Source organism: Stenella coeruleoalba (genome assembly GCF_951394435.1).
Source record: "Stenella coeruleoalba genome assembly, chromosome: 3".
NCBI classification, from domain to species: Eukaryota; Metazoa; Chordata; class Mammalia; order Artiodactyla; family Delphinidae; genus Stenella; species Stenella coeruleoalba.
Genome location: NC_137148.1, coordinates 156,482,877 through 156,497,556, shown reverse-complemented (window position 1 = coordinate 156,497,556; position 14,680 = coordinate 156,482,877). Strand labels below are relative to the sequence as shown.

The following is a 14,680-nucleotide window of genomic DNA, read 5'->3' as shown; positions in this document are numbered from 1 at the left end:
CTCATCTTCCAGAACCTTTTGACTCAAGGTCTCTTCTGTGCTCCCCACTCTTTCACCTCAATCTTGGCTGTAGTCTCCTGCTTGACACCCCCCCAGCTGACACCCCCAAAGGCAATCAAACAACAACTAACACACCTAGGGGGCACCACCAGGGAACGGTGACTCAGATTGTCCCACTCCAGTTCCATTTCAAAGGTGAGGAAACTGAGAGGCTGGTCATTTGCCCAACAGTGGCAGGGCTGGTGGATAGTGGGTCTCCTGATTCAGGCACCAAGCTTTCCCATTGGCGGAGTATGCATGCTATGTCCTGGAGGGTAGGGAGGGGTGTCAGTGGGCAGGGAGCTCCCTGCAGCCCTGGGAGGGTAAGGAAATCAGATGTGGGTAGGAGGTCTTGGATCATAGGGACAGGGTCTGGTGGCCAGGTCCCTGCCACCCTGGCCTCTACTTGCTCTTTTGGCCCCTGCGTCCTGAAGAGACCCATGCAACAGCTCCTCATCTCGGCTGTCTGGCTGCCTGATGTCATTGAGATGGGTGTCAGCAAGGGAGCCGGGGATCCCCTGGTTATGACAGCTGGTCATGGGACGCTGACTCACTGCCGGCCAGACCACCTGACCACAAGCGCAGGCGGAGAGGGCCCTGCAAGGGAGTTCCCCAGCTGCAGCCTTGTTTACCTCTAGCAAGCCTTGGGGGAGGGCAGGAGGAGGGCAAGGCTCAGCAGTGGGGCATGCTGGGAAGGCCAGAACCTGGGCTCTCCAGGGGCAGGGGTCTCCCTGCTTCCCAGGGCCCCATTTCCTTCCAACCCCTTTCTCCCTGAGCTTTCCATCCCTCCCTGCAAACCCACCACGGTCCCAAACAGAGCCAAAAGCCAAGAAACCAAATGTGTTCCTAGGGTCGGCCTCCGTCTCAGCTGCCTGTTTAGACAGAGGCTGTGCCTGGAGTCCTTCCTGAAACCTGAGGTTCCCTAGAGCCACAGGGCTTTCCTTGTGCACACCCCACGCTCTCAGATGGGGATGATGTAGTTCTGGGGTCAGGAAGCTGGGCTCTTGGCCTGGCCTGCCCAGGGCTGAGTGGCTCCCAAGCTGCTGAGTCACACTGGGGCACCTGTGGGCCACTGCAGCCTCTGCCCAGTGGAGGCTGTTCCCTCTTTGTCCCCTGACCCTGTCTGTAGGGCAGCAGGCAGATAGGGTCACTTTCCCAGGCTTACAGCAGGGATGCAGAGAGAAGCCTGAGAGGGGACTGTCCTCTCTACAGGGCTGCTCTGGAGCTCTCTGCGAAGGACAAGCCACACCTGTGGACAGGTCCCTGCTGTGCTTCCACAACCAAGTCCCCCTTGCACCTGACTAACCAAATCCAACCTACTTTCCTGTGGTCTACAGGTTTCCCATCCCTTGAAGTTTTACCTGCTTCCACAAACCCTACCGTGAAAAAGCATGAATTTGACTCAGTAGGTTTGACTTTCTACTCACAGAACCGTATCTGGGAGGATTCATAGGGTGACATAACCTTCCTGCCTACCTTCTTCTAAGACACCCACCCGCAACAACTCCCTTCCCCCAGGCCATTTGAACAGGTCACTTTTGTCACATAAAGCCGGAGATGTCCAGCGCAGGAGGGAGGTAGGCAACAGAGGCCCAAAGCCTCTGTTTCTTGGTCCCTAGCTGGGGGCTGTTGAGCTAAGTACTGGGCTGCCCATGAGGCCAACATACCTAAGACCCCTCAGGCCCTTGGGCACCACCGGCTGACTAGTGGGTGTCCAGGCACCAATGGGGAGTCTCTTGGGCTGCAGTGAACACTTGGTGGCCACTGAGACTCCAGGAAGCCTTAGCAGGCCCTCCAGTCAGGTGGGGATGGGAAGATCCTGCGCCCTTCTGGCACCTCTCAACCCTACCCCCTATCAAACTGGGAGCTCCTCTGGTGCTCAGGCTTCAGTTGGGGGTCTGTCCCTCAACTCAGTAAGGGACAGTCATGGAGGATGCTGGGGATGGCGGAGTGGGCTGCCACCTGAAAAGCCAATGGCTTCAAATGGGGTCGGCTGCCAAGAGTGACAAGGTCAGGACAGCACCTCGGGAGCCAATTTGTTCTAGCTGGCGGTGCTCGCTGAGCGCCTAGGAACTTCCTGGCTTCCGGCCTCTGTTGTCCACCTCCCTCCTGCACTGGCCATCTCCGGGCGGCCTGGGCTCTGCTCTGCTGAGTCACGGTCAGGACCAGACCTGCGAGGGATCTGGGGCGGGACCCTGGCCGGTCCCTTTCCCTAGGTGCAGAGGCGAGCGCCAGACCGAGATGTCGGACTGCGGGGCCGGCCTCTTGGGGTCCCTGATGCATTAGGGGCAATGAGGAAAGGGGGCGGCAATGAGGGGGCCCAGCGGCGAGGAGGCTGTAGTGAGTCTGGGGCTCCAGCAGGGTGGCTCGCGCGCGACGGCCTGGCGACAAGAACTGGACCGGGCGCGCTCAGACCCCGCCCCCAGGAAGTGGGGAGGGCGGAGCTCCCAGAGTGCCCTACAAAAGCCGCACGCCTGAGCGGTTTCCCAACGGCTCCACTCCTGCTTCCCAACCGGCGGCGATGGCGTCGCTCACCGTGAAGGCCTACCTTCTGGGCAAGGAGGACGCAGCCCGCGAGATCCGCCGCTTCAGCTTCTGTTTTAGCGCGGAGCCCGAAGCGGAAGCTGAGTCCACAGCTGGCCCGCGGCCCTGCGAGCGGCTGTTGAGCCGGGTGGCCGCCCTGTTCCCCGTACTACGGCCCGGCGGCTTCCAGGCTCACTACCGCGGTGAGCGGCCGGGCGCCCTAAGGCAGCGGCGCGGGGTCGTGGCGCAGTCCTGCCCTGCTGGCGGGGTGGCTGTCTCTTCTTTCTCGTCGGGCCTAGTGGCGTCTGCGGGGGTTTGCTCTGGCTGCTCGCTGGGTGGACGGCGGCCCGCGTGGGTCCCTAGTTAGGCTTCGGGTGCCATCCTGGTGACGAGGAGTGGTGACTACAGCCGGCCCTAGTAGGGTCAGGCGCTGCCAGGCTCTCCGGGCGGATCTCAGGCCTGGCGGCGTAAGAGACCTCCTCCCCCACCCCCACCCCCGCCCGCCATGATGTTGCAGATCTTGGCGAAGGCGCACCGGGGCGTCCTCACCGGCTCGCGAGCAGGCACAGGGTGGTCAGAGGGGCACTCAGGTTACAGTGACATCTTGTTGCTGCCGAGTCTGGGCCTGCTGGTGCCAGGGGGGGTTGTGATAAAAACCCGGAAGAGCCTGGGCCGGCAGACTAGGAGGAAGGGCTGGCTGGGGAGGAGGACTCAGCTATGCGGCCTGGCCCGCGAGTTCCGGGCCGGCGGCTGGGAGGGGAGATCGGGGACAGACCACAGAACGCCCAAGACCAGGCGGAGTCCAGACGTTATCCCATTGGCAGTGGATAGAGGGACCAGATGAAAACGTTCTTGAGAAGTGTTGGTGTAGGGACAGAGCCCAGGAGCCAGCTCAGTTTCTAGCTGCGCTGGCAAGACTGGTGGCTGCTGGGGGTGGGGTTGGGGGAGGTTGTTGTGACTGGGACGGAGGCGGGCCTGCCGGTAGGTGGGTCCGTGCTAGGACCTTCCTCAGGACTGCTGCCATCTTGCCAGGGCCCCAAATTTTAAAATTTATTTTCAGAGTAGATCGTTGTTTATTTATTTTTAAAACTTTTACTGGAGTGTAGTTGCTTTACAATGTTGTGTTAGTTTCTGCTGTACAGCAAAGTAAACCAGGCATACATACACATATATCCCCTCGTTTTTGCATTTCTTCCACCTTTTTTTAAAATAACAGTTTTATTGAGCTACAGTTCACATACTATAGAATTCATCCATTTAAAGTGTACAGTTTTTGGCATATTTACAGATTTGTGCAGCCGTTATCACAGTCATCTTGGAACCTTTCCATCACCTTATAAAGAAACTCTGCACTTTAGCTATCCTCCCATCCCCCATCATCCCATACCCCCAGCCCTAAACTACCACTAATCTACTTGTTTATGGATTTCCCTATTCTGAACATTTCCTGTAAAAATATGTAGTCTATTGTAACTGGCTTCTTTTACTTAGCATAATGTTTTCAAGGTTCACCTATGTTGTAGTATGTATCAGTATTTCATTCCTTTTTGGGGCTGGGAAAGTTTCAATTTTATGAACACAGCACATTTTGTTGAGCTGTGTATTAGTTGATGGACATTTGGGTTGTTCCTACCTTTTGACACAGCCCCTGTTTTTATGGTAGATGTTGCATCGGGTGACCCATAGACCTGAACCAGCCTGCAGATGTATGGTGTGGTTTGTCTTGCATGGTGATCCTTTAAACCATTTGAGCCAACATCTAAAAACTAGAGACTACATATAAATACGTAATTTTAGCTTTGTTGGGGGAGGAAGCAGGCAGATGCATTCTACTTTACTCTCCTAAGACACAAGAGATCCAAGGCCTTTGGAGGTGCTGGACCCCTGACGAGCAGGTCACAGATGGGGATCTCCCACAGTTGATGGGGGGCTGGGTCTGGTTGGATGTGGATGGAGACAGCACCTTTCTGACGGGGCAGCTAGTGCAGAGGCAGAGTGGCAGGTGGCCAGGTGCTACCATTGCTGCGTCTGCACACACGTACTCTGCCTCTCATTTGCGCCCCGGGTCCAGGTTGGAGTACTTACTCTCCAGGCAGTGGCAGAGTGAATGGGCAGTTTGGCCTCAGCCCTACTTTCCCCTGGCTCAGACAAGTGGGCTTCAGTTTATAGCCCTGTAAGTGCCCCTTTTGCACTGGCCTCAGCCCTTTTCAGCAGCTTGTGTCCAACTGAGAAGCCCTGGGCGCTCATTTGCTGTCTTTTAAACAATCTAGATGAGGACGGGGACTTGGTTGCCTTTTCCAGTGACGAGGAACTGAAGATGGCGATGTCATATGTGAAGGATGACATCTTCCGTATTTACATTAAAGGTAAGGGGCAGCCTGAAGCCAGGTGTTCCTGCTGAGGACAACTGGCTTGAGGTTATGGAGACGTTCCCCTAAAGAAGGGGAGAGGAGACTGAAGGCTGTTTAAGACAGGGCCATAGTCATCGCTGTGCTTGGCCTGAAAAAGGAGTATATGCCCACCACAGGGGGTGAGGTCGGAGGGTCTCTGGGTTCACTTTAAAAAAAAAATATATATATATATATAATAAATTTAAAAAAATAATTTATTTTTCATTTTGGTTGCATTGGGTCTTCGTTGCTGTGCGCAGGCTTTCTCTTGTTGCAGCGACAGGGGCTGCTCTTTGTTGCGGTGCGTTGGCTTCTCTTGTTGCAGAGCACTGGCTCTAGACAGGCGGGCTTCAGTCGTTGTGGCTCGCGGGCTCTAGAGCGCAGGCTCAGTAGTTGTGGCACACGGGCTTAGTTGCTCCATGGCATGTGGGATCTTCCCGGACCAGGGCTTGAACCCGTGTCCCCTGCATTGGCAAGTGGATTCTTAACCACTGTGCCACCAGGGAAGTCCCTGGGTTCACTCTTGATTGTGCCCACGAGCTGAGGGTTTATTTTAGTGCGGGGCAAGGCCAAAGCCATGCAGACACAACTCTCTGTTGCTTTGCTCTTGCCAGGGTCACTCATCCCCAGGTCACAGGCGCAGGGATTGAGAACCTCCTAGCAGGCTCTGAGGTTGTGTTGTTGTTGTCACTTGAGTAAGTGAATTCGCCTGGATTCGGTGTCTGAAGGGTGGCATGAGGGACCTGCTGACTGTGATGGCTGACAAGTGCTGACAAGTGCTGACAAGCAGGAGTCTTCCGTGGCTCACAAAGAGTGTCATGGCTTTCTGCCCTGCCTGCAGAGAAGAAGGAGTGCCGGCGGGACCACCGACCCCCGTGTGCTCAGGAGGTGCCCCGAAACATGGTGCACCCCAACGTTATCTGTGATGGTTGCAACGGGCCAGTGGTGGGGACCCGCTACAAGTGCAGCGTCTGTCCTGACTACGATCTATGCTCTGTCTGCGAGGGGAAGGGCATGCACAGGGAGCACAGCAAGCTTGCCTTCCCCAGCCCCTTCGGGCGCCCTTCTGAGGTGAGTGGGGACTCCCTGTGGGCTCGGGGTGGGTGCAGGGTGGCAGGAGCCCCCTGACCTGGCACCACCCTGCCCCTCTGTCTACCCCTCCCCAGGGCTTCTCTCACAGCCGCTGGCTGCGGAAGCTGAAACACGGGCACTTTGGGTGGCCTGGCTGGGAGATGGGCCCACCGGGGAACTGGAGCCCACGTCCTCCTCGAGCGGGGGATGCCCACCCTGGCCCCGCTGCAGAATCAGGTGAGGCTTGTGTCTGCTGGCCTCTGAAGGGCGAGATGTGAGGGCTGGCAGAGCTGGAGGGCCTTCCCTGTGTCCTGAAATCCTGTGTGCCTATGGCTGGGCTGGGCACTTCATGGCCATTCCTGGCATTTAATCCTCACAAAACCCAGCAAAGTGTGGAGCATTATCTCCATTGTACAGGTGGGAAAACTGAGGCGCCTAAGTGCCCAAGGCCACTAATGCATCTGCCCTTGCCCACCTCCTCATGCTGCCCTCTGAGGTGGTCCTCACATATAGACGGGAGGCCCCCTCCAGCACCTGTATCTCTGCAGTGTACTCCCTTCTCTTTTATGCTAGCTGTCAGGAAAGTCAGAGCCAAATTTGCACGAGTCTTTTAAAACAGTCCCCAAGTCAAAAACTTACATATAGCTTGCATTCTGAACTTTTGCATTCTGGTTTTATTCTGATGTTATTAATCTTACTGTGTCCTTTGATTCACTTTATCTTTAGAGACAAAGATGGGGACGTTTGATTCGAGTAAATAATATTTTATATTGTATGTACTGAGCCCCCTGCGGAGTACCTAGGCACCAGGAACACAGATGAAGGGGGAGCAGAAGGGGAAGTGGTTTGAAGGACGAAGGGGCCCAGGAGGTGGCCTAGAGAGGGAGGGAGAGAGGGAAGCACTGGAGTGTAGGCTGCTGGGACAAGGCCCCGGGGGGAGGGCTCCTGGGATGAAGGTGACAGGACTGCAACAGGTATCAGTCATTGAGAGACATGCTTTGAATTAAGTGTATCTTTGTTTTTGTTTTTTAAAATCAAAGCTTCTGGTCCATCAGAGGATCCCAGTGTGAATTTCCTCAAGAATGTAGGGGAGAGTGTGGCAGCTGCCCTCAGCCCTCTGGGTAAGTGGTTGCCTTGTCCGTCCTTTGATATCAGCAGAGCATTTTGGTAACCAGTGTGTAGGTGGCTGTTTTGTGGCTTTCACTTGGGATACTGCAGAGGAGCGGCAGTTGATGTGTGCTTGAGACCAGTAAAGATTTGTTGCCACATATCAAACTTTGCCAAGTGCTGCACCACAGGCCACTTGAAGTTGCATTCCCTGACAGATTCTTGAGCTTTCCACATGGAGTGTGGAATCAGCCAACGTTGGTTGGAGTAATCCCACTAGGGAGGGTGACCAGGCTCAGTTGCAGGGCTGGCCTGTCATCTTCTGCCTGTTTGTCCTTTGGGAGAAGACCAGTCTGTATTTCTCCTAGTGTGAGTCTTGGGGTTTCTTCAAGGACTTGGGTGAGTAGTTAGTTGAGACGCCATATTGCCTTTCCTCCCTTTTTGCAACCCCCAACCTTTCCTGGCGCTTCCTGAGTGCTGGTCTTGTGCCGGTGCCGGAGAGAAAGGAGTAAGGGAGGAAGGTTCTCTGTGTGCTGCCAGGTTCCCAGTGCGCAGGCCCAGAGTAGGTGTCTGGGTGGATGAGCCTCCATAGTGTGCCCGGCCTGAGGCCAAAAGCTCCAAGAATTTAGAAAGCACTTGCTGTGTTTTGGCAGCAAGAATCAGTTGATGAAGGTGATTATGATGAATCCATGATCTTGGACTAGAAGAGAGCTCATCCTTGTGACTGCAGTGGCAGAAAGTGCCCACCTGGTCTGTCCAAAAGTTGTGTCCATGTCTGAAAGAATGCTGTAGGAGGGTGCCCAACCCCACCCGCCATCCACCTTGTGGCTCACAGAGCATGACTGCCATTGCTTCCAAACTGAGACCATTTCTGTTCACACTCATTGAAGTAGCTTTGAAGCAACAGTGACATCTTGGTATTGCTGCTACATGAAATAGCTCAATTCACACATGGTTTCTGTACTGGAGTTAAAGGTTCTTGAGAGAGTGAGGAAAAAGAATTGCTATATTTAATGCTTTCTAAGGAGGGTAACAGTGGAGTAGTGATGAAATAATTGGGAGATAGGTTATCCCTAAACCCTGCCACTCACTTAAGACATAAGTGAAAGACATAGTAGAATTTTAAGAAATTCCAACTAATGGGTTGCTACTTAGGGGCGATGGGAAGTTTTTCTCTGGAAGACAGTAAATGGACAGTGGTTCTGGCTGAGTATCAGAATCACCAACAAAGGGTTGGGTTTTTTTTTTGGTTTTTTGGTATATAATTTGGTGTATGGAAACTATTAAAACTATTCTGAAGAACAAAGTTTTTCACTAAAAGAATGAATGAGATGACCTGGGAAGTCACAATACCAAGTCTAGGTTCAGGCAGGGGACTTTAAAAGAGTGCGGAGTCCCAGGTCCCTTGATTCGGTAAGTGGGTCTTGGGTAGGGCCTGGGGTCTGTGTGTTCTGAAGGCTTCCCAGGAGACTCTGCGTTATGCTTGCTCTCCATCCCGAGACCCATCTGAGCTTGTGAAGTGTTTCAGAACTTGACCTGGATTCCCCACTCAGGACACAAGTGCTCAGAGGTCTTTTGGGATAAGGATTAAGGCCTTTTCAGATCTTTCGAAGTGGATGGAGTTGGTTTCTACTAACTAGGGAGGAGCCTGGAACCCTACAATACAAGAAAAGTTTCAGTAAAATATGCTTTTGAGTAATTTCCATTGACAAGAGCCATTCGAGGAATGGGTTAAACTCTTGTTGGAGTTATGGGCATTTTCCTTTCTTATGAGGAACTAACAGGATGACTTAACTCTGCTAACTGCCCACAAGGGACCATTTGTTCCCAGAGCATGGGCCCAGAGGGGATGTAACCATTGACGCCTCCCAGAGGGCAATGTGTGCAGAGAGTCGGTGGCTTTAAAGTGCAAACCTGAGGCCTTTTTTTGGTAGGTGCTGTGAGAGCCAGCTGAGCAACACTGTGAGGCCCAGGGTGGAGGTCGCAGTCACCGACACCTAGGATGTAAAATAGCAGGGCCTTCCTCGTCATGGGGTCTTCCATAAATGCCCCCACACAGAGGCTTTGGGGACAGCATGGCAGAGACTGGTACAGTCTTGTAAGCCCTGAAGTCTCAGATTATCATTAAGTTGGCGAAACCCTAGTTCAAAAATCTCAATGATCCATTTACAGAAGCGTCACATCATTCACCCATTTAGAAAAGTGAGAAAGTATATGGGTATTCATTGTACTGTTCTTCCAGCTTTTCTGACTGCTTGAACCTTTTCCTAATGAAAAGCTGTGGGGGAAATGGAAGAAGAAGAACAATTTAAATTTTGCAGATGGGGCACCAGTAGCTAAGCCTGCTTTCATCTCTGCTTGCTCCTCAAACTCCACTAAAATAATAGTGAAGGGATTAAACAAAAAAATATAAAGCATCATAGATAAAGAACAAGAGAAAAAAGTAATAGAGGACAAGATAAAATGAAGTTATCAAACTTTGGAAGATGGGAAGTGGATGGAGGACAGTAACCAACAGAGTGGAGGCATCAGAAACCTATGCACCTGCATAGAGATGCCACTGAGAAGCAAGACTGGCTGTGCAGGGACCAGAGAAGGCCAGGGAACCAGGGGAGGGGTTGAAGACGCCTATTAAGGATCATGTAGAGACTTCAAAGTCCCAGTCAGCCAGATGCTGGCCCTTGCCAACCCTTGCAGGAGACCTGGTGTTTAATTTAATTGCTGGAGCACTTGACCCAGGGAAGCTTCAGAGGTGGGGACACTAGGGACACAGGGCAGGGTGAGGCACCAGCCTGAAACTGGGCATCATGAATGAGAGAGTCCAGCAGAAGCTGGGGAGTCCCTGCTCAGGAGAGGCTGAATGCACCAGAGGAGCATCTGACAGCTCTGCCACCTAGGATCCCATTACCTGGCTGGGCACCCTGTCAGCCTGCAGTTGGAAGATAATGACGGCCCTGGCCCCATGGAGAGTGCTTCCCATCATCTTTTCCTTAGTGCCTCGTTAGGATCAGACAGCTATGGATCACCAACAGTTTGGGGAAAACCTCCATGCACGGGAAAGAAGGAACTTGAGGAAGGACTTAATAGGGAAGAGAATGGTAACATCCTCAGTGAGATACAAAAAAGTTTGTATCCATGAAAAACAGGATACCATAAAAATGATAACATAAAGGAACAGAATAAGAATGCTCTTGGAAATTTTAAAAAAATAGAAAAAAGACAACTTCAAAAGAAGTCTCAGATTTTAAGATCATCTCAAGGAAATATTCTAGAAGCAAAACAAATAGAGGCAGAAGGAGAGAAAAGATGGGATAATTTGAGGATTAATCCTGGAGGTCCAATATAGGATGAAGGAATTCCAGAAAGAGAACAGAGTATACTGTAGGGAGGAAATGAACAAAGAATACAAGACAGTCTCTTGCCACTAAGGACATTAACCTCTGGATCGAAAGGGACGCCAAATGCCTTGGACAATGACTAAAAAAAGACCCCACACCAAAGGTTATTGTCAAGTGTCAGAACCCTTGGGATAGAGACTCTGGAAACTCTCCAGGTTGCTATAAAAGCTTGGGAATTCAAGGAGCACAGCAAGAGCTGGCAGACAAGTGACTTCAAAAGGCTCATCTAAAGTGGTTTTTCAACCTCGAATTCTGTACCCAACTAAAATGATCGTGTGGGAGCAGAACAAAGTTGTCAGGAATGCAAGGGTCTTAATCATCTTACCTGGGCTTGAACTCCCTTTCTCTGGCCAAAATGAAGAAATAAGCCCAGAATGAAGAAAGAGGTGCTTGAAAATGGTACCCAACACATGAAAGAGTGACAAGAGGAGTCGCCAGGATGGAAGGAAAGGTGTAGCTGTGCCTCTGGCCCCGAGAGTTGCCTGTCCAGGCTGGAGCTGGAAGCTCCATGCCCGCCAGGGGTGGTCTCCAGGGAAAAAAACAGAACGGATGCGGCATCTGATACACTTAACCTGTGTTGTAGAAAACACTATAGAGAAGCTGTGGGAGAATAAGGGGGAAGTTAGCAAGTGAAAAGGAGGACATCGTTACTGCTACAGAAACAGACTGTAGAGTAAATAAGGCCAGTACTTGGCCCAGTAAACAACAGTATTTATGTAGTGGCACTAATGTAAACACTGAATGCTGTTTTTACCAAAACTTGAGTTTGTGAAAGGATAGGGGAAGGGGTGGTAAAGTGTTGATCTTCCAGAGTAAGAAATAAGCAGTAAACTTGAGCAGTCAAGAAAGAAAGAGCATTTGTGGGTTGACAGCTGTCTCTGGGGAGTGGGCCAGGCTGTGTGGCGGGGGGCAGGGAATCTTCTATAGAAGACTGTAGTCTTTTTTTAAAATTTTATTGAAGTGTAGTTGATTTACAATGTTGTGTTAATTTCTGCTGTATAGCAAAGTGACTCAGTAATACATATATATATTCTTTTTCATATTCTTTTCTATTATGGTTTATCACAGGATATTGAATACGGTTCCATGTGTTACACAGTAGGACCTTGTTGTTTATCCATTCTATAGTCTTTTAAAATTGTTTGACTTTAAGCTATGGGCATGCCCTTTGAGAAATTAAAAATAATTAAAAACATAGCCCTGGTGATTGTCCCCTCCCTTCCCCTCAGTGAGCATGTGCCCCAGAGTGTGAGAGACTGGAGGTAGACACGCCAGCCAGTGCTTGCAGCCTCATGGGCCTTGCACAGACCTTGCACGGGCTGTCTGCCTGCCTGCCTAAACAAAATCCGTGTGTTCAGTGTGCATGTTTTTCACATCGCTAGGCCCCTGCACACAAGTGCGATGCTTTATGTGGTCCTCACCACTGTGGCACAGGTGGTACTGGCCACACGTGGTATTTGGCTCTCACCCTGTTCCAAGGGCCTGGCCCTGCCTGCTGTGCAGCCGCTGTCCTACATGGTTAGGGGAAAACGAGGTCTGTTTATGGACTTTCTGGCTCTGAAGCTCACCTGGGATGCTAGCTATTAATCAAGTTTTTGTTTTCTCCTTGGCTTCCAGGCATTGAAGTCGATATTGACGTGGAACATGGAGGAAAGAGAAGCCGCCTGACACCCACCTCCCCAGGCAGCTCCACCCCAGAGGAGAAGTGTAGCTCTCAGACAAGCAGCTGCTGTTCCAACCCCAGCAAGCCAGACGGGGACGTGGAAGGCATGGCACAGTCTCTGGTGGAGCAAGTGAACAAGATCGCCCTGGAGTCAGGGGGTCAGCCTGAGGCAAGCACCCTCCCACGCCATCCCCAGGTTGTGGCCACCCAGAGCTTATCCCAGCACCCCAGGCACAGCCCTTCCCTGGCACTCACACAGCCAGAGGGACCCATTTCCGTTGCAGAGTGTCGGTGGCATTTAAGTTGTTCTGTGAACCCTCCGCTAGAACTTTGTAAAGCAAAAGCCTCTTGCTAGTCCTCCATGCCCTGACTCTCCCAGGCTGTGGTCAGGTGGCCTGTTGTCCTTGTGCTCATGGGGGGTTTTGTTCCAGGAACAGATGGAGTCTGATAACTGTTCAGGAGGAGATGATGACTGGACTCATTTGTCTTCAAAAGAGGTGGACCCGTCTACAGGTGAACTCCAGTCTTTACAGATGCCTGAATCTGAAGGGCCAAGCTCTCTGGACCCTTCCCAGGAAGGACCCACAGGGCTGAAGGAAGCTGCATTGTACCCACATCTGCCACCAGGCAAGAGATTTCAAGTATTTTGTATTTCTGTCTTTTCTGTTCAGAGCATCCTATCACTTGCTTTTTGCAACACAGAAAGACATCATGTTCTGTACTGCATGGCTTGTCTGTTGACGTAAGAGAAAATTGGGAGTTGGTTTTGTCCTCTGTGTCTATACTGAGCCTTAGTAAGCTCAGCTTTCTAAAACTTAACATCCAGACCCAGAATTACGAAGGCAGATGTGATGTGGTGGCGGCGCTGGCTTTGGCACTACTAAAAGTGGACTCGGGGTCCATCTTCACTGTTTCCTCATGGAAAGTGCTGACCTTGGAGCAGGGGTCCTAGCCAAGGCTCCGGTAGGAGCCAGGCAGGAAGCCACCGTGTAAAGTAGGTGGCGTGGAAGCAGCATGATCGGGTGGAGAGTGTGCCAGCCTGGAGAACTCACACTGAATAAAAGAGGCCACTCACACCCTGCTCTGGTTCATCACTGTCACATGGCAATGACTTTTAAAACAGTATTCAAGTGGAAATCCATTCTATGGGCCAAATTTAGCCCTTGGGCTACCAGTATTTATCTTCTCTGCCTTAAAGCAGGGAGTGGCAAACTATGCCCTATGTGCCAAGAATGATTTTTTCATTTTTATAATGGTTGGAAAAAAGTCAAGATGGGAAAATTAGATGAAATTTAAATTTGTGTTCATAAATGTAAGTTTTACTGGAACACAGCCATGATCATTTGTTTACATTTTGTTTGGCTGCTTTTATGCTTGTAACAGCAGAGTTGAGTAGTTGTGACAGGGACAAATAGCCTGCAAAGCAGCTTAAAATATTTATTCTCTGACCTTGTATAGAAAAAGATTGCCAGTTCCTGCCTTGGAGGGTCCCTGTAAGGGTTAAGACCTTGTAAAAGGGCCAGGCCCTGCAGGCCCTGGGTACTTGCTGGCTGGACAGGATGCTGCCACATAACAGGTCACATTTGGGGCCCAGTGACTCTTCCTTATGGCTGTCATTACTCTCTCTGGCAGAAGCTGACCCCCGGCTGATTGAGTCCCTCTCCCAGATGTTATCCATGGGGTTCTCTGATGAAGGCGGCTGGCTCACCAGGCTCCTACAGACCAAGGATTATGACATCGGGGCTGCCCTAGACACCATCCAGTATTCAAAACACCCACCGCCGTTGTGACAAAGTCTGCTCACCCATTCTGTGTCCCCTTTCTTCTCTCATAGTTGTGTTAAGCTAGTATAGAACCCCAGTGCCTCTGTAAGGGCCAGTTTCTCTGCATTCTTCTTCCAGAATCTGGGGGGTGGGGACGCACAAAGCCATTTAGGGCAGTAGAACAAGTGACACGGGGTAATTCCAACCAGCTTCCTGTGGGCGCCTGCCTCCTTGCAGCCGGGGGTGCCCCCCTGGGGCAGAGTGAGAGACTCCTTGCTGGGGAGGACGCGGAGGCCACACTGCATCATATTCCCACTCTCTCCCTGCAGGATTACACCAGCAGTCCAGAATAGATCTTGCCTAATGGCCTTCTGCTTTTTTGCTTTTTTTAAAATGACTATAGTATACTGACATGTAACTGATTTTCTGCTAGAAATCTGATATACTCTGAATTTGGCTAGAGTATAGCCAACATTCTGTTGGGGCGGATGAGGCTGTGCTGTAGTGATTACTAGAGGGTAGGACAGCTCAGGACTTTGGCTAAACATCTGGGAATAAAGAAGGGCTGACAGGGGAACTGATGTTCACTGAGTACTGCCTGTTTCACAACTACTGTAATTCTCTCATTTCCCAATGTGTCAACTGCTTTTAAAGTAAGAAAATCGCTTTGTAGCCATTCTATTTGTAAACAATCTTAATTAAATGGTATAAGCACTTTAATCAGAG

General features: G+C 51.3%; 1 protein-coding gene across 1 annotated transcript; it reads left to right on the top strand.

Moving 5' to 3' along the window:
• The first annotated feature begins 2,519 nt into the window (after window positions 1-2,519).
• On the top strand, window positions 2,520-14,674 carry SQSTM1 (sequestosome 1). The gene is made up of 8 exons (XM_079915439.1): window positions 2,520-2,765; window positions 4,833-4,928; window positions 5,794-6,023; window positions 6,119-6,260; window positions 7,064-7,144; window positions 12,146-12,360; window positions 12,623-12,818; window positions 13,824-14,674. The coding sequence occupies exons 1-8, from the start codon at window positions 2,561-2,563 to the stop codon at window positions 13,979-13,981; spliced, it is 1,323 nt and encodes a 440-aa protein (XP_079771565.1). The 5' UTR covers window positions 2,520-2,560; the 3' UTR covers window positions 13,982-14,674.
• Window positions 14,675-14,680: the final 6 nt, after the last annotated feature.

Bases quoted from the DNA above. Each gene is read 5' to 3' on its own strand.
- SQSTM1 (XM_079915439.1), top strand. From the start codon at position 2,561: ATGGCGTCGCTCACCGTGAAGGCCTACCTTCTGGGCAAGGAGGACGCA. The intron at 4,929-5,793 runs GTAAGGGGCAGC...CCCTGCCTGCAG, and splicing joins CTTCCGTATTTACATTAAAG to AGAAGAAGGAGTGCCGGCGG. The intron at 12,819-13,823 runs GCAAGAGATTTC...TCTCTCTGGCAG, and splicing joins GTACCCACATCTGCCACCAG to AAGCTGACCCCCGGCTGATT.